This window comes from Scyliorhinus canicula, chromosome 5 (genome assembly GCF_902713615.1).
Source record: "Scyliorhinus canicula chromosome 5, sScyCan1.1, whole genome shotgun sequence".
In the NCBI taxonomy this organism is placed as follows: Eukaryota; Metazoa; Chordata; class Chondrichthyes; order Carcharhiniformes; family Scyliorhinidae; genus Scyliorhinus; species Scyliorhinus canicula.
The window spans coordinates 4,241,611-4,267,015 of record NC_052150.1 but is presented as its reverse complement, the minus strand read 5'-3'; the positions used below and the strand labels follow the sequence as shown (position 1 = coordinate 4,267,015).

The window sequence follows — 25,405 nt, the reverse complement described above, 5'->3', positions numbered from 1 at the left end:
CCTCCACATCTCTATTACTATTTGGGGACCTATAGAAAACTCCTAACAGTGTGACCGCTCCTTTCCTATTTCTAACTTCGGCCCATATTTCCTCAATATGGGTATGGGTCTATTATTACTACAGCAGCACCATTATTACTACAACAATACCAATATTAATACAAAAGCACAAAAGATTGATATCGGAAATTAAAAAATGACATCCTGGAAATACGAAACAGGCAGACAGCTTCTGCAGAGAGACAGGTGAACATTCCGGAACGGTGCCATTTCATCTGATTTTTTAAAAATGCATTGACAGGAAGCGGGCATCGCTGGCTGGACCAGCATTTATTGTGGTGGCGGTGAGCTGTATTCCTGAACCGCTGCGGTCCACGTCTTGTAGGTACACCCACAGTGCTGTTAGCAAGGGTCTTCCCATGACAAAGGCGGCTCACGATTGACTGCCGACAGGATCTTTGGGTCCCGCTGAAGTCGATGGTGATGTACATTTCCCTCCCGTTCAGCCGCCGGGAACGCCGCCACAGGGGTCGACTTGGGCGTGGCTGGAAGATCCCATCAACGGGAAGGACTGGGAAATTCCATCCTTACTGGCAATTTGATACCACCAAGTGGCTTTCTGGGCCATTTAAGAGTCAACCACATTGCTATAGGCCTGGAGTCCAAAGTTGGCCAGATCAGGTGAGTTGGCAGATTTCCTTCCCTAAAGGATATGAGTGAATCTGGTGAGTTTTTATGACAATCAGCAATGGTTTCATGGACCAGCTTTTAATTGCAGATTTAGTAATTGAATTTAAACTCCACCCATCTTTCTAGAGCAGTAGCTTGGACCTCTGGGTCGTGAGCTCAACGACATTACCAATATGCCATTGCTTCATCCTCGTAGATGACCAATGAGATCCTGGATTCTCAAAGCAAATCAGTAACCACATTCCAAACGTAACTGCCCTGCATTGATTGATTCAGGAGCAGCTGTCATACAGTGAAGATTAAAACAAATGCCTGATATCTTGTCCATATAAACAGAACATCGGTAAGACGCCCTTCAGTAATTTGGGTGATGTTCAGCTGAAGCTGTCACTGATTTATACACATCATTTCAGAAATCATTTGAATACTTATTTCTCAATTGCAAAGTCAAAATGTGTTTTTGAAGATGATATGTATGATTATAATAAAATGTAAGAAATAAACTGAACAAATTAGTGAAGCTGCACGTTATAGATTTTAAATATTCTGCGACAATCCAAACAATAACTCACAGGAATAGTTTTCATATTCCTGCGGGGATCACAGTAATAACTTCTTTCTGAGTGCTTTCGCACCAGTTTCAGCAATGACTTTTGCACAGTTCTGCCTCACTGGGTCAGCACTTTCTTGCCTCTGAGTCAGAATGCTGTGGGTTCTGGTTCAAATTCTTTTTGGAGAATCTTAGAATCCTAATCATCGGCTTGGAAGTGAAAACCTTGGCATTATTTTCCAAGTCAATGGAAAATAAAAGCTGGTGCCTGGTGCACAACAGATTGCAGGGTCGTTCCGAGCCTGTTTCACATTGGCACAGACCAATTTCACCCCCAGAATGTTCATGCGTCAGTAACACAACTTTGCCATGGGAACATTTTTCACATCGCATCCACCATTCCATCTATCACTTCCTGGGCCAGACAGTAGGTTCCAATTGGCCACATGAACACCTCATTTAACAAGGTGGAAAAATCTGAAAGTGTTTTTAACCCGAGGAATATGAAAATAACTGTGCTCTTCCTTTTGAGGATGTTTCAGAAAATGTAAATAAACATTGTCTTTGCAATAATTACAATGTCAGTGAGTCATTGATCAAGAAATTGAAACTTGGTTTGTGGCTTATTGATACAATAACATGTTTTCAGGGTTGCGCTTGCGGTAATTAATGGACAGAAGGGGAGATTAGTGAGCTTGAAGCTAAATATATTATGTAAGCGAGCCCAACTCACAAGGGATGGCATTTATTACATTTTCTTACTGACCAAGATGTGTGCTCTATTGAGCTGCATTTAGATGTATGTGAGCTGTCTTCAGTTTAGGCTGGGAATTGTGTTGAAGAATCTGGCAGTATAATGTCACAGGCGCCTGTTCATCTTCTCCTTGCGTTTTTACTTCTGATGTTAATGAACAATTCTGTGGGAGTGCATTGAGTCATTATGGCGAAGGCCCATTTTTTATGTGTCACCATCAGATAGTGTTCAGTTTGCACGACTCCATTTATTGATTATCCAAAGTAAGCTGTCAAGTGAAATCCAGGTACCAGATGGAAAGATTTGGGTAAAATATCAGTGATCTGCCTAATCTAATGAGTAGATTTATATTGCATCATATATATCATTTTGAAAGTATTGTCCATGTTTTCAAATACCTCCACGGCCATGAACCTCTCCCGATCTCTATTTCCTCTTCCAGCCTTGCAACGCTCGGAGATATCTGTGCTCCTCCAAATCTGCCCCTTTTTGAAGCTCTTGGCTCCATCATTGGTAGCTGTGCCTTGACCTGACTCGGTTCTAAACTTTGGAGTTTAAACCTCCCTGCCTCTCCATCTCTGTCTCCTCCGTTAATACGTTCCTTCAAACCTATCTCTCTGACTAAATTGTGCTGATGCCTAAAGTGTCCGAGTGTGAGATTTTGTTTGAAGTGCCTGCGGAGATGTCACCTGGTTAAAGACATTCCATGAGAAGAACTTCTTGTTGTTGTTTTCAATGTCAGTGAAGCAAAACTGAAGCAATGTTACAATCACAGCACTGAAATCGTAGCCTCTTTGCAATTTACAAATGGTGACTAATTGTTTATTCCCTTCGCATTGATTTCCCATCACTCACCCTGCCGGCGGAATAGTTTTGGAATTGAATATCCATAGTGCGGTGTTGGTGGTATGTTACATTGAAAGGCAAGTCTGAGAGTCCATCCTGTGTGTGTATTGATTGTACCATTACTCACAAACTTCACGATGATGATAAATACTTTATCTCCTCACTCCATTACGTGTTTAGGTGTCATCAGAACTGCATTATCAAACATGGACAGGGAAGTGAAAGAGGAATACCAAGTCATCATTCAGGCCAAAGACATGGGTGGACAAATGGGAGGTTTAGCAGGGACCACAACGGTCAATATTACTCTCACTGATGTCAATGACAACCCACCAAGGTTTGCCAAAAGTAAGTTCTCCTGCTTCCTTCCATCAGCTCACAATGTGCATTCAAATGTTTGAACTATGATGTACGCTTTAGCGACACAGAAAATAGAAAGCAGTTGGCAACCAGTTGACCAATGACCTCTGGCAGCTTTTCTAAATCTATGTAGATTTAGGGGTGATGTGTGTTTATTTGTGAAGCTTGCCATCGGGCCATTTTTCTTCATGTTTGTTCCACCAACACGGGCTCGTTAGTTAAGGTTTGTTGTCCGAGGTAAAATTGACACTGGGGACGGAATTCTACGGGCACTGGAATTCTCTTTTCCCGCGGGCAGCACACCCCAGGCCGTGGATGTCCCGACAGTGTGGAGTGGCTTCGATGGGAAATCCTGGGCAGGGGTCCTCTGCCGGAGCGAAGGGAGACTCCCCCCCCCCCCCCCAGCGAACGCGATGCCGGCGAGAAAAACACGGCTGGGAGACTGCAGAATCCAGCCCCGCTTCTTTTGATTTGAGTTGCAAATGTATTTCTATTGAGGAGGCATTGTCAGCCTTTCATGGGTCACGCTGCTCTGGAAATTCTCAAAATATCTGTGCTGCGGTTTGTAGGTTAGAAAGTGGACTTGTGATGGGATGACATTTATTGCTTGCAGAGGGAAACAAATACAGACATGCTGTGCATCTAGGAACACGATAAACTGCCTTCCAATTCATTTGATTAGATTTGAAAAACGCATTACTGTTTTAGTTCACACATTTTGCATTGGGTTAAGGGATATGGTGGGGGATTGGGCATCCTTCTGCAATGTAGGGATTTTATGATTCTACCCCTGGAATCTGGTTAGCTGTCTTTAACTAAAGAAGTTTATGAAATTTATATTTGACTTATGACTTTGCGGTTTATTGGTCGTGACTCTGCAGCTGAACGAAATAGACCGAGGCATCAGGGGGGTTAAATTGGACTTGGTAGAACCTGTTTTGGGGGCGACACAACACCTATTAAGGTTGTAAACTGGTATGCACAGTTTGCAAGCGCACTTTTGAAATAAGAGAGGCAGATTCCATATTCATAAAGGGGTGAGTGCACACGAGCTAATATAGAACATAGAACATAGAACAGTACAGCACAGAACAGGCCCTTCGGCCCTCGATGTTGTGCCGAGCAATGATCACCCTACTTAAACCCACGTAACCCGTATACCCGTAACCCAACAATCCCCCCATTAACCTTACACTACGGGCAATTTAGCATGGCCAATCCACCTAACCCGCACATCTTTGGACTGTGGGAGGAAACCGGATCACCCGGAGGAAACCCACGCACACACGGGGAGGACGTGCAGACTCCACACAGACAGTGACCCAGCCGGGAATCGAACCTGGGACCCTGGAGCTGTGAAGCATTGATGCTAACCACCATGCTACCGTGAGGCCCCTAATATCTATCAGGAGTATGGAGAGCAAGCAGATCATAATATTAATCAAACTCTGATTTGACACCAGCACCGCCATTGGAGCTCCGTGTTCCAGCCTCTGCCCTTTCATACTCTCCAATAGCTGAACATATGTTTAGTGTCGTGAAGGACCCGCCATAAGCAACATTTAAAACAATCTTCAGCACCTTGCAGATTAGTTACTGAATTAATTCTAATGGCTGTTGTTACAATTGTTAGTATTTTGGCTACTTTTCCACACTTGCTAAAAGTTTCCGTATTTACAGCGGGGACCCGGCAGCTGCTTAATTAACATTTTGGTGATTTAATGTTTGTGCCGTTGTTGCCAGACAATGGCGGCTTGGTTGGGTTTTATTTGGAAGTTGAACATGACTGGGAGAATGAGCAGAGGTCATGCAGAGCAGGTCACGCTGCTGGAAGAGGAAGGAGGAGGTGGGGAGAGAAGGGCTCTCAACAGGAGGCCAAGTGCGCAGAAGGTTTTTACAGAGTAGATCTGTTTGCGAATGGACTACAGGAATGTTGTGATACCCTGCAAGCCTCTTTGTACATTGGGATCTGCCGCAAAGATGAAAAATTGCTGAGTTTCCACTGAATCAGCTGAGAGTGCATAACAGCAGTGTGAGGGTCTACTGCAAACCGGACATTAGGCGGCTGCTGTTTGTGTCAGAATGGAAGCTGAGAAAATCAGCCATAAGAAACTGCATCATGGTTGGCTCCACAGGTGTGTGAATAGGGTTATCTATTCATTACATGTGGGGAAGAACGAGCACCAAATGTTCATAGCATCATAGAATTTACAGTGCAGAAGGAGGCCATTGGGCCCATTGAGCTAGCACCTGCCCTTGGAAAGAGCACCCAACCTAAGCCAACCCTTCCACCCTATCCCGTAACCTCACCTAACATTTTGGATACTCAGAGTAATTGATCATGGCCATTCCACCTAACCTGCACATCCTTGGACAGTAGGAGGAAACCAGAGCACCCGGAGGAAACCCACACAGACACAGGGAGAAAGTGCAAACTCTGCACAGTCACCAAGGCTGGAATTGGGACCCCGGAGCCATGAGGGAGCAGCACTAACTACTGTGCCACCGTGCCGCCCAAAGCCCTATGCCAAGTGGTGCTGGGCCCCTCCAAGTTCCTTAACGTTGAATGAAGGCTTTTTGGTGGGCTGAGCTTTTGAGTGTGTATACACATTAGCCTTTTTGTGTGGTCTCACTGATTAAAATCCTCACCTGAGTCCTTTGCAGCAGCGCCAGAGTTCAAGCTCATCCCCTGGCCAGCTGGTCCCCTCACTCATCATTCAATCCTGAAGACCATGTACCTGTGCTCAATGTGTCAGCAGTGGCAGATTCCCTGCCTTGATCTTATCCTCTAAATCGTGTGCAGTTTTGGTATCTGAGCTGATGGCCACAATGTGAAATTGAGTGATGGTGCATTTTCATTTTTATTGTCTTCTTGCTCTTGCTCCAGTGCCTGAGCACGCTGCAGTTCTTAGGCATGTGAAATGGAAAGGGAGAGGCATAAAGCTGTGAGAAGGGGAGAAAGTAAGAAGTGAGTGCATGCATCATCTGCAATTTGTAAATCAGTGGGATGAGAGAAGGAGGATTAAGTATGTGGATGCCATCGTCTTCAATGACTTCAAACCTGTACTGGTCACTGTCTCAGCAATGATTCTTGCAATAATGGCCAGCACAGTATCCTCCATGTGCGATTAGTACAAGAGGCCAAGCTCCTTCATCCCTACCTCCCCACCTCCACCCTCACCCCCATCCACAGCTACCATCTTAGACCCTGTTGCCTCTGCTGCAGTGCAGTGTCACGCTCTCCTCTAAGAAAGGGGAATGCGATTGTCATAGATTACCTGTTTGGGTGGTGGGGTTGTCTTGGCTGAATGGCAGGTGGTGTGTGCACGTTGTGAGATGCCAGTCTGAAGGTTGCACCAATACTAAATGTGCAACGGTCAGGTGAAGCATCTGAATGTTATGTATGAGTTTTGAATGTTAGCTATTGCCGGTCGGTGAGTGATGGGAATTATGATGTTCTGAGCAGTGGATGGGGTTAGTGGTACTGTTGGTCGAAGATGGCACTTGAAGATGCATTTGTAGATCTTAAGCACTCCTGTGACGTCATTGAACTTCTTCCAGTACTGCATCCAGGTCCTTGTGTTGTACTCCTGGCATTGACCCCCATGGCTATCTGTTTCCAGTACCTTCCCATTATGTTTCTGGGGGGCATCCAGCCAGCTCTGAGGATACAGGACATCTCTGCTCCTTTTCATCTCCTCCATAAAGATTTCAAGTGCAGTGTCCAAAATCCTGGGAGCCTGCTCTCTTCCTCAGTGAACCATTGAAGAGTGTGAGGACAGTTGGCTACAGGCAGTGACCATTATAATTCAGAGGCAGGAAGAAGTTGGCATACCACCTGCTCACTGCTCAAAAGGCACTGAATAATCGCATAGCACAATCCCTGTGCCCATTTTGGGCATTAACCAATTTATAGGCATTGATAGGAGTTTACGTTTTGCTTGTGCATGATAGGAAGTTAGCAGTGAGTTAAAGATGGAGACAAACATGCCGTTCATTTACTGATGATCTTCAGTTAAATCGGTCTCGCTAATCAACCACAAATGGAATGTTCCTGATCTGCGAGGATCAGTAAAACACAATAACATGGACAAGCGACGCCATGGGATATTACTGATTATAGTCAGTACTCAAATCTTTCATCACTTGGAGACGGAGACTCATTGGAGGATTATTTTGTCTGCATTATTTATTCCATTAATTTACCTCGATTCTTTGAAGGTTTTCTTTTTAATGCCCTTCTCATCTGAAAACAAGAATCTCGACTTTGATAAATGCTGGATCTGAGGCTGATTACCCATTGTGGAATACTGATCGCTTTGGAAGCGTGTGATTAAAAACTGACCCAAAATCACCTCTCTTACCTGAGTGCCTGATGCCACTATCAAAGTTGAGACTCTCATTTTCAGACGAGGAAGGCGGCTCCATCGCTAATAAAAACCTTTTTAAACAATCAGGGAAAATTCGTAAAATAAATAATACCACGTTTTCACCCGAGGAGTCTTTATGTCTCCAAGTGATGGACAAGTTGCAGATTGCACATAGTCAGTGCCTCCCCATGGCTTAGTTAGTCCGTGTAGTTCATTGTCTTTTACTGATCTTTAGAGATCAGGAACATTCCAAATATGATCCATGATTTGTATTGGTTTAACTCAAGACATCGGAAGAAGCAGTGGACTCATTTGTTGACAGTGGGGTGGGACAAATGTCAATCAAGGTACTAGCTCCCGACCGACAATTCAAAGGGCAGTCAAGAGTGGATCATTACTGTGCATCTGGAGTCGCACATAAACAAGACTATTGATAAGGATGGCAGATTTCCTTTCATAGAATCCCGACAGTGCAGAACCAGGCCATGCGGCCCATCGAGGCTGTACCGACCGTCCGAAAGTGTACCTCACACAGGCCCACTCCCCCAGATTTTCCCTGCTACCCTATCCCTGTAACCACACCTAATGTTTGGACATTAAGGGGCAATTTAACATGGCCAATCCACCTAGCCTGCACATCTTTGGACTGTGGGAGGAAACCGAGGCACCCGGAGGAAACCCACGCAGACACGGGGAGGACGTGCAAACTGCACACAGTCACCAGAGGCTGGAATTGAACCCGGGTCCCTGGCACTGTGAGGCAGCAGTGCTAACCGCTGTGCCACCGTGCCACCCTTCAATTATATCAGTAACCTACATGGGTTTTTATGACAATCCAATTGTTTTCACAATCACCATTACTGATATTAACATTTCATTTTAGGTTTGTTTCATTAATGAATTTAAATTTAAAAAACAGCGGTGATGGGATTTGAATGTGCCTGCGGATCATGGGTACAGGATTACTAATCCTGCGACCAAGGCATGGGTGAGGATTTTAAAGATGCGGGGGAGGGTGCTGTGTTGCCTGATCCTGGAAAAATAGAGCATCGTCCAAAAATTGGGATCAGCGCCGGGCACCAATCCTGCTCTCTTGCTCCAGTCCGCCCCGCACTGGAGGCACCATACAAATGGGGCATTTGCACCCACTTGCATCTGATTAACAGGCCGGATGCCTGATTTTCCATCCCCCCTGTGATCCTCCAGCCCTCTCAGCCAGGATTGCTGCAGGCATGGATTGATGCAGGAATTCTGAAGCATGGCCCTGACATGGTGGACTCTGCGATGGGTCAAGGGGGTCTGTGCATTACGGAGAAGCCCTCCACAGTCCAATAGAAGGCCTTCCTCGCCAAAATATAAATTATTTGACTTCCTGTTTTCACATATTTTGTGAGGGCCACGAAGAATCCAGCACGAGCTTGTAGAATAGAAAGAAATAACATTTATTTACAATTACATAGATATACAACAGCAGCAGCAGTTCTCTCTTGCTGCTCACTCTTCTCTAGCTGGTTCCATACTGGCCAACTCTACTTATGCAGGGACTCTGCTCATGATTTCTCTGCTCCCTCATTGGGGAAGCTCACACTCCCTAAGGATTGTGAGATTGCCATTAGTCCCCAGCCAGTGGTAAGTAAGCAGGTTATAACAACATTTAGCTGCTTTTAATCTGGTGAGGAACTGTCAACCATAGCAAGAGTGTTACAAATGCCCTGGTTAGCATTAAAGCAGGGTAATGGAGATGCATTCAAGCGTGAAGGGAAAGATAGATCAACAATCCATAAAGCACCTGTCTCTGGAGTAATAAGACTGTCAATCATTGGTTAATGCAATGTATTATTATGTGAATTTGTATTTATTGTTGTATGTACCATGGTACAGTGAAAAGTATTGTTCAGTGTACAGTCCAGACAGAACGTTCCATACAGGGAAAACATAGGGCATACGATAAATAAATAAATTGAATGAAAGATCTGCATTTCAAACACTGTCATGGGATTTAAAGCCCTTTGAAGTGCACTGGGATTTGGAGAAAGCCTCCGACACATGTAGCAGCTGCTGCTTTAAACACTTCTGTCTTTGGCAGCAGATGTTAGGACAGGGTAAGTGAAGTTGCAGTGATTTCTCACCGTTCGACCTGAATTGCTCTTCAACTTTCAAGCAGGAGTCTCTGATTGGTGATGGTGGGGGAGGGGGGGGGGGGGGAAGGGGGGGAAGTGGGGGGGGGGGGGTGCTGTGTGGAGTGGAGGGGGAGGGTGGGAGGGGTGGGTTGCGGGGAGGGGGTGTCTCTGTTGGGGCTCTCTGATGGGGGGTGGGGAGTCAGTGGGGGGTGGGAATCTCATTGGGAATTGTGCCAGCAGAGATCAGGAACAAGCCTCCGTTGGCGGCAGTACTTTTAGTCTCCAGAACAGAAAATGCAACCCACGAGATAATTCCAACAGTGGGATTTAAAGCTGAGCTCGATGTAACGTAAGATGTTGATGTCATAAACATTTGGGTTCGGAGTTTGTGGTCATGCGTTGTGAGTGGATTGGAAGCCGTGGCAAATGTACAGGGATAGTGGTGGGGGAACCAACGTTGATGCTTCTCCAACCAATGGGACATGTCCGAAATGCATCGAACAAGTAGAGGAGCCAGTCTGACATTGAAGTCCAACATCCGCCCTCAAAAATGTGGGAAACGGCTGGATGGGTAATGTGTTAAAGGGTGACCAACATCTCAGGAACTAACACAAGTGAATGCTTTAAATTCTGGAATGAGAAAAAATGAAGGAAAAGTTAGAGTACAAAAAAATTCTGCTGTGGGGAAAGAGTGTATGTGGAAGTGAATTTACTGTCACTGAGATCATCAATAAATGGAGCAGCTGGAGATAAGTATGTTGTATGAAATGTTAAAAACCCGGCAAATTACAGCAAATAAAAAAGTAATAGTGATAATGTCACATTTCAAATGTGCTACACTTAAATAAAGGTGGATATTGCACAATAGATAATTCCCCGCAATATTTCAAGATTTCCTCACATATAATAGGTACTCAAGTTATGTAAATGGTTGCAAAGGGTTTTTCACCTAACAGGACGAGACATCATACAGAAGCTGCAATTAATACAATACCTTTCACCAAACTCACTATTGGATCGCTGATTTATTTTCCATGATTGGACTGGATTTTAATTACTTTTAGCCCCTGGTGCCCAGCACAAGAGTTGTTTTTTTTTTCTTGAAAGCCTTGGGTTTACAAGGGAATGATGAAAAACAAATGCAGTAACGATTTCCCACAGTCTAAACACTCACCAAGTTCGAATAATGTTAAGACCTGAATTATTTTATTCTCGGCACCAATATATTTTGTGTCAAGGAGCGAGAGCAGTTTGATGATGATTTGCAACAAGAGGAGAGGAAATACTTCCAGCTGACTAATGGCAATGCAAAAGAATTATCACGCCAAAGTTTGCTGTCAAATTAATGATGAGGTTAATGGTCCTCTCTATTATTTAAGCGTGAATGGTACATCAACTTCTGACCTACTTTAAGACCCGTAGCATTTCTGCGTTAGTTCCAGCTGAGTTCCCAGGCAGTGGTGACCCCAAGGATGTTGATGAAGTCAATCACAGAAATACCAAGAGAATGTCAAAGATTCTGCCTTGTTGGGAATAATTATTACCTGGCACTTGTGTGGCATGGATGTTTCTTGCTACTTATTAGCCCACGCCTGAAAGTTGTTGATGTCTTCTTGCGTGGATTGCCTCATGCAAATGTAACTAAATTTTGTGGAATCTTCAGCAAACACCTCTGACCTTATGGAGGGGAGGGGGGGAGTTCCTGGATGAAGCAACTGGAGGTGGTTGGCCAAAGACACGACCCTGAGGAACCTTTGCAGGAAAATCCTGTGGCTGAGATGATTAGCCCTCAAAATCTATGACTGCTTTCCTTTGTGCGAGGTGGTCAGCTCTCATCATTGTCGGTCTTAGATAGGGTTTTTCGTGATTCGAACTCACGTGTACCACTGGAGTCAAGATGGTTGGTAAACCTTATCTTCAATTGACCACTATACGAACTATGTAGAGTACAGGCTTAGCACTAGGCTCTACAATGAACTATATTTAACATTAACATCCAGTCAAGCCACAGGTATGACTTCTTGTCCAATTCCTTATTTATTGGAGCCCTTTGGTGTCACACTTGGTCAAATGCCGCTTTGACGTTAAGATCAGTCACTCTCACCTCACCACTGAAATTCAGCTCTTGTGTGATGATTGGACCAACGATGTTCTGTTGTCTGGGGCCGAACAGGGCGGGCAGAACCAACTTGGCATCGATGAGCAGGTTATTAGTGAGCAAGTTAAACCTGATAGTAATATTGATGATTCCTTCCATACGTTTTCCACGTTTGGTAGTGGGCCAATGACTCCACGATTGGCTGTCTCGCATTTGCATTGCCTGATGTAGACAGTTACTAAAACTGCTACGTCAACAAGAGGTTATCTGATTGAATAACGCATTTGCACCCAATCTCTCACTGACAAGAATGCTGTGAGAATAGATGTTATTTTTATATTTTTGGGGAACATTTAGTCATCCTGTGAAGAAGATTGTGTATCTGCGTAAATTTTTAAATTCATCTAAGGAAAGAATACTAGAGACAGGTTGTCCGGGAGATTTGAGACACAACATGATAGAAGTATTTATTGGGTTTGTGTATTTTTAATAAGATATTATGCTGGATTTGGGGAGCAAGTAAACAGTTGGATCTGACATTTGCATTTGTATTTAAGTTGAGAGTTTATTTGAATGTCATAGGTAAGTCAGAGGTGACTGGAAACAGTTTGCATCTTACAGAAGGTCTATAAGTAAACAGAAGAAGGTATATTATATTTTATCCATCTGAAAGTAAAGTCAAATTAGAAATATGAAAGCCAATACTTGGAAGGATTTGAGTTTCAAAGATGTCTGAGAACAATGGGACCTGAGGTTAAAGAGGGAGGAGGGTATTTTAGAGTTACTATGGAGAGTTTAGGGGTTAGCTGTGTGAGGAAGGTCTTCTAGAAACAGTTCAGGACGAGGAGAAGGCAACGTTTGAATCATCCATCCTATCAAGCCGGAAAAGTCATGTGTTGTAGAAAAGCAGCCTTATTTTTGAAGATTTCTTGGATTTCCTCACAGTGTGGAAGTGAGTTTGGAAGGTCTTATGGTATACCTTTACTGAAGTGACAACAGCTTTGACTTGGTTAATATGAGTGGATTTTTATAGTTAAAATATATAAGGGAGTGTTGCCTGGAAGGTGTTTACTTGTGGTCTGACCAAGTAGCAGGTCTTTTGTGAGGAATGTTTAGTCAGATATTTTAACTGTGTAACTTTAATCTTGTGTGCTTAAGTTTTCTTTTATCTTTGTTGATAAATCTTTTTCTTTTAATTCTCAAAATCCCAGAAGTGTGACCAGATTCCTTCCTGCTGAGACCAGTATGTTTTGTTCTCTTTGTCAGAATGCAGAAAAGGGTATGGCCAATAAGCCAATTTCCCCTCAGGGATTTGTTTTTCTCGGCAATTAACATCTGCTGCACTAAGTAACACCAAGCAGCTAAAATTGTGAATAAATATCTCTAGTTCTGTTTAAATTAGCATTATAAATAATAAATATTTCTGTTATAAGAAATCTAGCATTTGCTTCCCCACAAAGTCTTGGTTTAATTCAGGTCCACATTTGACACCTTTATTTAATATATGTACCACTGCTTATTAAAATATGATGCTATGCTCCTTCAATAAAACCAATCACTGAAAGTACTATTGAATCCTACAAATGTCATGCTGACTAATTCATGACAATGCCTCTCTTTGCTTGCAGTTTGATTGTGGTGATTGCAGGTTGACAGGGAAGAGTGTTCTGTTAACAATCTCCAGCCGTGTAGCATAAACTTTCTTCATACGATAGATTTGTTGCATTGCAGATCGGAAGCCATTAGCAACTAACTGTTTTCCAAAAAAAGCATGCAGTTCTCTTGGTAACCATGTGTATTGGTCACAGAAAGAAACTTCAATCACAAATGCTTTCTGGAATAGAATAGCAGATTTGTTCAGGAACTAATGCAATGTATATGAAAAGTACGTTTCAGTCGATTTGGTGTATTGAACTTTTTGCTGCAATCAATTTGAAATTAAAGAGACGTATTTTAATTAATTCTCGGTTTAAATGATTGGCTGGATTGATGTATTAATTGATTCAATTAGGAGCACCACCAGATTTTGATATTTCCCCTCGATGATCTGAGGTCGAAGCTGGCCAATTGATGGATCATTTTTATCGTCCGCAGACTATTTGGATTTTAATGCATTTCTCCCAGTATTTTTGTGCGGCCCATTAGACATCTGTGATCTATTGCAAAGCTGCACGTCGTTTGACTGCATGAATACCGCTGTGCTGTTTTGCAACTATTCATCCTCTTTAATGTCTTCATCTTGTGCCCTTGACTTGTAGCAGTTACTTGAGGAGACAAATTTTGAATAATTTTGTTCGGATTCTGTCTTATAGAGATGAGTGTCAAGGTAACTTTGTACTTTGGGTGTTGGATTTTACTTCAGTTAGCTGAAACTGCAGTGGTACAATTCCAGGTCCAACGTTTACAGGGTGGATTTTCTATTTGTGATAAAATCTAGTTGGAAATAAACAGTTGCACGTTTAAATCTCACCACTGTACAGTGGACTCACACCATACTTTTTTTTTGGGGGGTGGCATGCATCAGTTGCATAATTAATAATTTAATGTGTAACTCCAAATTTGTGTGGGAAATAGCTTTAATATAGGGAGGGAAGCAGAAAATTGTACTTACGATAAAGTTTGATGTGATGCAGCCACTTGCTGACGAGCAGTTATGGGGGAGGATAAAAATCTTCAAAGCTTTTATGGAGACAAACAGGGAAAGAGGGAAACATGTGCCAAACAAAATTGAAATGCAAGGAGGAAAATGTGGAAAAATGTATGGAATCTATAAGTACGTAACCTAATTATGATGCTACTTAGCATAAAGGACTCGAGCTCAAAACCATAGAAGGTAGCAAGATTGGGAATCCTTTAGCTCAGTCCGAAGGAACAATTGGGTTAGGAATGGAGGTGAGGGAAGGAATGTAAGTTAATTGGTGGATGCAGAAGACAACTATTTCAACTCCTATTTCATTGCCATTGTTCGTAACTTTAAATATGATGGACTCTGTATTGGTACAGAAGATTCTGCAACTGTCCAGTATTTGAAATGGAGAGTGATATACTGTTAGGATCACCGCCGGAAGTCAGGTGACCATTGCAAATTCAACACAGGTTATCTGAAGCTTCCAGAAAGTTCCGAATTGCATCACCCTGGGTGGGGGGCCTCCGCCCTGGAATGGGAATATCAATATGACTTCTGATCTGTGGAATTTACACTTGCTATTGTTTGGGGATGAACCTAAAACACAAGACCAGTCTTCATGATTTCGAGTTGAAATGCTGACAATGGGGGCTGGGCAATCCTGAGTAATTGTGAAGAACTCAGTAAGTATCTGTATTGTATAGCGATGGCCTTCAGCTAAACTATTCCAGGTGGATAACATTGGTATTGGTCATGTGATGGGGCTGCCATCTTTACAGGTAAACAGGTGAAGAGAGAGAGAGAGAGAGAGACAGTCTCTCCTCAGCGACTCGGAGCCTTCTCTGCTGGGTCCTCTGAAACCTCCACCGACCTGTGGAAACTGCGTTCACCTTAGCAGTAACATAGACAGGTTACCAACACTTATAGAAGTACAACTCTATTTTATTTAACTATGAGCTGTTAAACATACTTGCACTGTGGGTCGACACTGTGTTAGATTGATTGAAGACCTATGCCTAACCTGACCAATCTATACTGCTAGCACATGGTGGATGTTTGTGCTACTGACTGCAGGCTCTGTCTGTCTCAGAGGCTGCATCCTGAATGAACGGGAAAACTAGTGCCCTCTGGTTTTATAGTGACTGTGCCCTAACTGGTGATTGGCTGCTGTGTTGTATGTTGATTGGTCTTGCAGTGTGTCAGTCAGTGTGTGTCTCTGCACCATCATATACTGATGTGTATATTATGACAGCTGTCTGTTTCCCACCAGTCAACAATTCAAAGCAAATCCCCCCAATCTCTCGAGTGCCATAAACTTTGTTGGAAACCACTGAGAAACTCCAAACGTGGATCATTATATAATTCCTGTACTTTTTCTTTAAAGTTATACTGAGAGGTTGGGATAACTGCATGGAAATGTTATAGCATGGTCACTATAGTTTAACCATTTCTGTGAAGAATCTAATTCAATTTAAGCAGATCCTGCCCTTCACAAATGTGTGTGTGGACTGGTTTTGATTAGCAGCCATCTGTCTCTATATTGTTTGGTGCTGTCCTTTACTATAATCTGAAGCAATGTTCCTGCAGCTTTATAGTTACTTGGATTATTAATTGCTCAATTTTGAGGTGTAACATTTGGCACCCTCCAAACTTTTGAAACAATGAATATTTCTCGATTTCAACCTGGATTTAGTTTGGTACTCTCGACATGATTGCCCACGTTTCATTAGTGACAGGTCTCATTGTACTTTTAATGTCTGGTGAAGCTGAAATTGTTCTGAAACAGTCAGGAGGAATTAAGCTCAAGCATCACCGAGTAGAAACCGTCCTCTCTTCCTCAGCACATCTCTCATTAACTAAAGAACAGGAAATAATGCTTCAGAACAGCATGAGATACCACTGTTTTATTCCATTTTAATCCTGTGATTGATGCTAATCTGCAATCCCTTGTGATACATTGTGATAAGACTGATTGAGTAGGCATGAGCTGCTACAACACAGCCTTTCAAAGGGTTTAAGCAGTAACTTCTCACACTGCATTTCTCCGTCCCAGATCTGATCACAACAACTCTGAATAAAACCTGCATCATCAGTCAGAGGGGAAAAGCTCTCTGATTTACGTACTACAACATAACAACGAAATCATAGATTTCTGTGGGAGAGTGACAACGCACAGCGGAAATTAAATCCACCCTGATCTTTTTAAGGTTATCTATCAGGATTTTTTTTTCCTGTGAATCTACAATGTCAGTTTATATCAGCTTCTGGACATGATAGTTTTGATTGACAGGTGGGTATAAATTACGTGGGGGGGTGCAATTAAGCGGGACAGAAACAGAGTCCCGTTTAGGGGTGTGTTGAAAAGGGTGTTTCTCTGCGCCTGAGAAAGACCCCGCTACACAACGGCATTTTGTCGGGGTTTTTTTTTTGCCTTTGTGGGGAACATGCGTCAAGGCCACATTTACAGAATTTCCTGCACTGACGAGCCCAGCTCACCAGTGCAAGCGTCATTTTGAAAGTGTCACCCCGATCTTTCAACCCCCCCCCCCCCTCAGTCACCCCACCGCCATCACCGGACCCCACCCCCAACTGCATCCAACCTACTTTGCATCCAGCTTTAACAGAGTCCTCGAGCGCGTGCCCCCCCCCCCCCCCCCCCCCCCCACCCCCACTCCTTAAAGGCAAGGCACCCCTGGACCTGATTCCTGGCACAGGCAATTTGTGGAAACCAGTGCTAAATGGAGTCTTGCAAGGTCTCCCAGGCAAGGCCGCTAGTTCCTGGGCCCTGGGAGAATACAGAGCCGACATATTTAAATTTGTCGAACCGTTAACTTAAATATGTTAATCTGGATCTCATCCAGTGGCACGGTGACACAGTGGTTAGCACTGTTGCCTCACAGCGCCAGGGACCCTGGTTTGATTCTGGCTTGGGTGTCTGTGCGGAGTCTGCACGTTCTCCCCGTGTGTGCGTGGGTTTCCTCCGGGTGCTGCGGTTTCCTCCCACAGTCCAAAGATGTGCAGGTTCGGTGGATTGGCCATTTTAATTTTGCCCTAAGTGTCCAAAAGGTTGGGTGGGGTATTGGGAATAGGGTCAGAGAGTGGGCCTAGGTTAGGATGCTCTTTCAGAGGGTCAGTGCGGACTGGATGGGCCGAATGGTCTCCATCTGGACTGTAGTGATTCTACGGTTCTATGATAGTGAAATGGGAACCAATCAGTGGTATTTTCCGGCCCCAATTCTGGCGGCATCGGCGCCGATTGAATGGAAAATCTGGAGACCATTAATTGTCAGGCTCTCCATAACTTCCCTTTCTGCTGGTAACGATGTCCTGCAGTGTCAGGATTGCAAATCCCACCCAATTTATTTGAAATTACTCCCACAATTAATGCGTAAAATGTATGAATTTGAAATTTAAGTTATTTCATCGATTGCATAGAATTTACAGTGCAGAAGGAGGCCATTCGGCCCATCGAGTCTGCACCCACCCTCGGAAAAAGCACGTTACTCCTATCCCCGCAACCCCACCGAACCTTATTTTGGTCACTAAGGGCAATTTATCACGGCCAATCCACCTAACCTGCACGTCTTTGGACTGTGGGAGGAAACCGAAGCACCAGGAGGAAACCCACGCAGGCACAGGGAAAACATGCAGACTCTTCTCAGACAATGACCCAAGCTGGGAATCGAACCTGGGACCCTGGAGCTGTGAAGCTACTGTGCGAACCATTGTGCCACCCTGCTGCCCATGAATTAATATTGCTTTTTATTTGAAACCCCCAAGAGTTTTGAACACCCAGTAAAGCACAAGAAAAAAGTGTTATGCTGAATTTATACCTCAGCTGGAATATTGTGTACAGTCTGGATGCCACGTTAGAGGACGGATATGAATGCATTGGAGTGAGTACGGAAGAGTTCACAAGAATGGTTCCAGGAATGGGAAACTTCAGTTCTGATGATAGATTGGAGAGGTTGTGACTGTTCTCCTTGCAGAGACGAAGGAGATTCGATGGAGATGTTCAAAATTATGAGGGTGGCTGGGCAGAGTAGACAGGGAGAAACTGTTCCTGCTCGGAAAAAGATCAAGAACGAGAGGGCATAGATTTAAAGTGATAATTTGCAAAGGGAACAAATGTGATGTGAGAAAAGACCTCTTCACACAGCGAGCCGATCGGGGTCTGCAATGCACGGCTGGAAGTGTGGGCGAGGCCGGTTTAATCGAAGCATTAAAGAGGGCGTTAGATAATTATTTGAATGGAAACAATGTGCAGGGGTGTGGGGAAAAGGCAGGGGAACGGCACTGAGTCATGATGCTCGTTTGGAGAGACGGTGCTAACACGATGGGCCGAATGGCCTAATTATGCGCCATAAACATTCCGTGATTCTGTGAATAATACGATAATTCTTTTAATTCAAAGTTGGAATTTTGTTTGGTCTGAAATATTGTGCATACTTTAATACTAGATTCCAAAAGAAGTATTAAATGCCTGCGTTTTAAAATCCCCTAAAAATGTTGGCAGCATAATGGCATCTATGATTTATCATCCATCAGCATACATGACCACAGCTTTATAAAAGAGATTTAAAGGACATTCTGAGGGCAGATCATTTTCGATGTAACAAGGACAGCGGGATTGATTTTCTACTTATTCATTAGGAGTTAATGGGAGCAGCACTAGCTTCAGAAACATACAGCGTAGAAGTTGGCAACTTGGTCCAAAACACCCTTTCTGGCTCTTTAAATGTACAACATTGCTTAATCCCACACCCCACTTTGTATCCAGAATTCCTTTTCAAAATGATCAATTCAAACAGCCATCACTGTTCCAGGTGGAACATTCTCCACAACTCTGGGTGATAAAATGTTCTGTTCATCCTCCTTCATATATTTGGCCACTGATTGTGAATCTATGGCCTCTGGTTATTGATCCACTCAAAATCTCTTGCCACCCTGAAAACCTTGATTGGATCAACGCTTCACCTTCCTTGTCCAAGGAGTACAGTCTGAACTTTTCCAACCTCTCCCCCTGGGAACATCCCAGTAAACCTCCTCTGTTATGTTACCACGGCCTTTTCCCCTTTCTTGAAACTCTAGAGTTTCTAAGAATCTAGAGTTGTCCACAATATTACAGCTCATGTCTAACCTGTGATTGATATATCATTTTGGCATGATCTCGTTGATTTTTATCCTAATCCTCTATAAAATAAATTAACCCACGTGGTTTTCTAACTAGTTTATCAACTTACAGCCTTAAAGATCTGTGTACATGGACACTGTTAGATTCTTTGTTGTAGCCGCAAAGAGAAAGATTCCGAGGTGACACACGTCGATTTTGTATAACATGGTGCAAGGGGCTTTATTTACAAGGTGCTGCTCAAACAGGGCACAATAGTGAGCTTCACAAAGGCCCGCAAAATGCTCCGATGGTGTAATTGCGTTACATGTGACAGTATACCAACCAATGGTGTTACTCTGATATATATCACCCCTCCGTCTTCACTCCATTAATGTCCCCGGCATTTTTACTGAATCAAACACTTTAACACAGATGCAACACATTATTCCATAGCTCACATTGTTATGTTACAGGTACATGTGTACATTAGTAAGACAGCCTCTTGGGTGGACATGGTCTCGATTTGGCAGAACACGACGTTCATGAACTTGGTTCTGAGGGGTACTAGGAGTGTCTTCCTGTACACTGGTCAGTGTTCCATCTGGTGAAACCAATTCAGGAGCTGTCTCTGGCTGCGTGAATGATTCTGTCGTAACAGATTCCATAATTTTGGCACTTGTAGCCGTCAGGGATGTCACTGTCCATACTCTATGTGGTGAAAATATCTGGTACAGATTCTGTACCCTCACTTTGTGCAGACAATAATTGGTCAGCGTGCCAACAGCAAATTCATTCATCATCACATTGTACAGTATATAAAATCGGACATGTTCAGGCGAATACAATTGCTGGAGTCCATTTTTCATCTGAGGTGTAAATTCTTACAAGAACACGTTCCCCCCGGTTGAAGATTCTGCCGTTGGAATGTTGTCCTTTCTAGCCACTTGCATCTGATGTCGTTGCCCAACTATCTCTGAAGTTGAATGGGGAGTTAAAAGATCAAACTGTGTGCGTAGTTTCCTTTTGAACATCAGTAGTCGGTAAGCTTTGTGTTGTTCAATGCGCAGTGTTTCTGTGTGTCATTAGGGAACTATTGGCACGTTTAGGTAGACACCCGTTATCTTTTGAAAACTTCACTGCATGTTTGAGTGATTGTATGAAACGTTCAGCTGAGCCGTTGGTAGCTGGATGGTCGGAGCAGGTTTGATATGGTGAAATCCACTCCCCTTCTGATAGTCCGCAAATTCAGCTGATGTGAAATGAGTACCGTTATCGCTCACATGTTGTTCAGATCACCAGAATCTTACAAATACCTCGTCAAGCCTTTCCATGGTCTGTTCCGTGGTTGTCGATTTCACGATGGCAAAATCTTCCCACTTCAAATGTGCATCAGCCATGACCAAAACTTTCGACTGGTCCCACATAATCGACATGGATTCTTTGCCATGGCCGGGTCGGCCATTCCCATGGATGCAAAGGTTGTGGTGGAGGGACATTTCTCAATGCAGCACAGGATTGGCAGAATCCCACCTTCTCCAACATGGGCGAGCAGACGTAGCTTCTTGCCCACTCCTTCATTCTAACTACACCGGGATGGTCTCGCCAGCTGTTCCAGGATTCTACTTCATAGACACGGCGAAATGGTTAATCCAATACCACAACAATACTCCATTTTGTACTGTAAACTCAAGACGCCTTGTAAAATAGGGTTCAAGGTCTGGATTATTTCTGTGCTCCTGTGATAGAGTGCCTATTTGAATCATGTCCAACATCTTCCCCATCAGCGGATCAGTTTGGGTAAATTTTCAGACCTGAGAAGGCTTTACCTGAACATTTTCCACATGAGACAGAGAGAATATGTCATTGACGTGTTCATCAGATTCATGTTCATTTTTTTGGTCCTGTTGATCTTCAGCGACAGTCTAGACAAAGAGCCCACGTTCATGCACTACACAGACCTACGATATTCAATGACATAATTGTGTGCTGACAAGGTTAGCGGCCAACATTGTAATCGACGAGCAGGAGCAAAGGGATCCCAAAAATTGTTGTTAAGGGACGAGGATCAGTGAATAGAATTAATTAACGGCCAAATAAATAATGGTGGAACCTTTAAATGCCAAAATTAATACTGAGAGCATCTCTCTCAAGTTGAGTATGGTTGGACTCAGTGCTGGTCAACAGTCTGGAAGCAAATGTTATTGGTTGCTCTTTGCCTGTCTTTGTATGCAAGACAACTGCTCCAACTCCATAGAGTGATGCGTCACAATCTGCAGCTTCGCTTTTGGATTCTAATGAACCAATTTCTCCAATTCCTGTCATATTTTCTTGATATTTTGGGAAGCATCCTCCCAATTTTCATCCAGAAGCCAAGCTTGTTTGTTACACAGCAATATGCGTAAAGGTTTCAGCCTTGTTGCTAAGTGAGGTATGAACTTTCCACAGTCATTTAATAATCCTGGAAACGACCTTAACTGAGTCATGTTCTACGGTTGTGGAACATCCAGGGTCTCCAACATCTTCTTTGGTTCTTTGTGAAGATTGGCTGAGTCGATGATGTGCCCAAGATAGTGAAAACTAGATTTTAAAAATTCACACTTCTCTTCCTTGACCCTGAGATTATGTAGTTGCAGCCTTGCAAGAGGAGCTTCTAGGGGGTGCCACGGTGGTTAGCACTGCTGCCTCACAGCTGCAGGGTCCCGGGTTCAATTCAGGCCTCGGGTGACTGTGTGGAGTTTGCACTTTCTCCCCATGCCTGCGTGGGTTTCCTCCGGGTGCTCCGGTTTCCTCCCACAGTTCAAAGATGTGCAGGATTGGCCATGATAAAATTGCCCCTTAGTGTCCACAACCTTAGGTGGGGTTACTGGGTTACAGGGATAGGGTGGAGGTGTTGGATTGAGTAGGGTGCTCAATAGCTACGCTCATTTGCAGATAGGCTTGGGAAAGATCAAGTTTGCTAAATTTCTGGTCATCTGAATGGCTGACAAAAAGATCTCGATAAGTGTAGAGGGAACTGGTCAGCACAAAATACAGGGGTAATAGTCATTTTGAAATCTCTGCATATTCGCACTGAACTATCCTTCTGTAAGACTGGGAAGATTGGGGTTACCCAATCGCTCGTGGTAACAGGCTCAATGACTCCTGTGTTCAGTAACCTCTTCAGTTCTTCTTCCACTTTAGGTTGAATAGCATAGGGTATAGTACGTGCTTTAAAGCACGTAGACACACTGTCTGCCTTTATCTTGAGTTTTGCTTCAACCCCAGTCATGGATCCAAATGACTCCTCGAATACCTTTGCACACTTTCGCATATGTGGTTGAAGATTGTTCATTGAATCAACAGGTTGGTTCACAATGGTCCAGTTTAGCTTAACCATTCTTAACCACTCCACATCTCCAGGGAACCCACGGGTGGGGGTGAGCTGCTGGCGGGGAAAGCAAATCACAACAGCTGGAGAATTTTGCCTTGGAAGCCGACGATATTTCTCCCGACCTCAATCCCGATGGTGTGCGTACCTGGATCTCTGTCAATGATTCCTTCTTCTGCCTCACGAAACCATCGTCAAAAGTTGTTTTTCTCTCTTTTGTTTTATGGCACAGATCTCATCGCCAGTTTCTCTTTTGTTATGTTCTTTGTTGTAGCCTCAAAGAGAGAGAATCAGAGGTGACACATGTTCGAGTTCGGAATCATGTCACCTCTGATTCTCTCTCTTTGCGGCATAGTGCAAGGGGTTTATTCACAAGGTGCTGCTCAAACAGGTACAAAGGTCAACTCCACAAAAGGCCAGAAATGTTCTGATGTCATTGCGTAACATGTGACATTACACCAGCCAATGGTGTTAGACTGACATATAACAGACACCACGGTATTTCTCTACATTCACAAATTGTGAAATTATCTCCTTTCCTGTCTTCTGTTTTTCAATCCTCCCAAAGGTTATCACCTGACATTGATATTTGTCTATTGCCATTTATGATGCAGTTGGCTTCATTCTGAATTGGGTTTACCTCTGAATAGCCAAAGAGTCCACCTGTTTCTGGCAGTTCACCCCTCTTATTATCCAATCGACATGCTGTAACATCAACAGAATCCTTGGGCCAGAGAGCTGAAGGCGAGAGTGTAAACCGCCTTTGGACCAAAAATAATTTGGGCTATCGTTGGCTGGATCACAATCTTACCCACTTCCATGATCTCTCGTCCATCTGCTAGCATCCATCATAAAATAATTTATTAGCTGAGCACTTGGAAAACAGTAGCAGGATTGGACAGAGCCAGCATGGATTTACGAAAGGGAAATCACGTTTGACAAATCTACTGAAATTCTTTGAGGATGTAACTAGTAGGGTTGACGAGGGGGAGTCAGTGGATGTGGTTTATTTAGACTTCCGACAAAGCCCCACATAAGAGATTAGTGTGTAAAATTAAAACTCTTAGGATTGGGAGTGTAGTGTATTGAGATGGATAGAAAACTGGCTGCCACACAGAAATCAAAGAGTAATAATACACCCATCTTTTTCCAAGTGACAGGCAGTGACTAGTGGCATACCACAGGGATCAGTGCTAGGACCCAGCTGTACAGAATATACATTGATGATGTAGATGAGGGAACAAAACATAATATCTCCATGACACATATCTGCAGATGGCACAAAGCTGGATGGGAGGGTGAGCTGTGAGGAAGATGCAGAGATGCTTCAGTGTGATTTGGACAGGCTGAGTGAGTGGGCAAATGCATGGCAGATGCAGTATAATGTGGATAAATGTAAGGTTATTGACTTTGGTAGCAAAGCAGGAGAACTATAAGTTGAGAGCGAGGAATTTGCAACCAGACCTGGGTATCCTCGTACACCAGTCGCTGAAGGTAAGCGTGCAGGTACAGCAGGCAGTAAAGGAGACAAATGATATGCTGGCCGTCATTGCGAGAGGATTCTATTACAGAAGCAGGGATGTGTTGCTGCAATTATACAGGGCCTTGGTGAGGCCACACCTGGAACATTGTGTGCAGTTTTGGTCTCCTCATCTGCGGAAGGATATTATGTTATTACGATAGAGGGAGTGCAGCCAATGTTTACCAGACTGATTCCTGAATATAACATATAAGGAGGGATTGAGTCAATTAGGATTATATTCACTGGAGTTTGGAAGAATGAGAGGGGATCTCATAGAAACCTATAAAATTCTAACAGGACTAGAAATGAAATGAAAACTGCTTATTATCATAAGTAGGCTTCAAATTAAGTTACTGTGAAAAGCCCCTAGTCGCCACATTCCGGCGCCTGTTTGGGGCGGCTGGTATGGGAATTGAACCGTGCTGCTGGCCTGCCTTGGTCTGCTTTCAAAGCCAGTGATTTAGCCCAGTGTGCTAAACCAGCCCCTAGATGCAGAAAGGATGTCCAACGTCTGTCGTTGCTAAACTTTGAAGATGCTGGGCGGGATTCCCTGATCCTGAGGCTAAGTGTTGACACCACCGTAAACACTCATGTTTTACAACGGCATCAACAGGCCCCCAGGATCAGCGATCCTGCGCTGTACAGGGGGCCACAATGGCACTGGAGTGACTTACGCTGCTCCAGTTGCTGACACCGGCGTCAAACGGGCGCCGCAGGTTTGCGCATGCGCGTTACAATCAGCGCGAACTCACGCACGTGTACTAATTTCCTTCTCCGCGCCGGCCCCGACGCAACATGGCGCAGTGCTACAGGGGCCCAGCGCAGAGTAAAAGAGGCCCCCACCAGGAGAAGCCGGCCCGCCGATCGGTAGGCCCCGATCGCATGCTAGGCCACGGTGGACCCCCCCCCCCCCCCCCCAACTGGGTCGGAGCCCCCCCCCTCCATCCGCCTGACAATCGCCGGGGGGGGTGCTGGTTCTCTGGTGACCG

The 25,405-nt window shown here is 44.0% G+C and overlaps 1 protein-coding gene across 6 annotated transcripts in view; it reads left to right on the top strand.

Annotated features, from left to right (window-relative positions):
• The window catches only part of LOC119965742 (cadherin-12-like), a 722,197-nt gene that overhangs the window by 499,914 nt on the left and 196,878 nt on the right, over window positions 1–25,405 (top strand). For all 6 annotated transcript variants that reach the window (XM_038796516.1, XM_038796515.1, XM_038796521.1 and 3 more), the window contains one exon: window positions 3,021–3,188. In XM_038796516.1, the coding sequence (XP_038652444.1) occupies window positions 3,021–3,188 (168 nt within the window). The remainder of the gene's footprint in view (window positions 1–3,020; window positions 3,189–25,405) is intronic.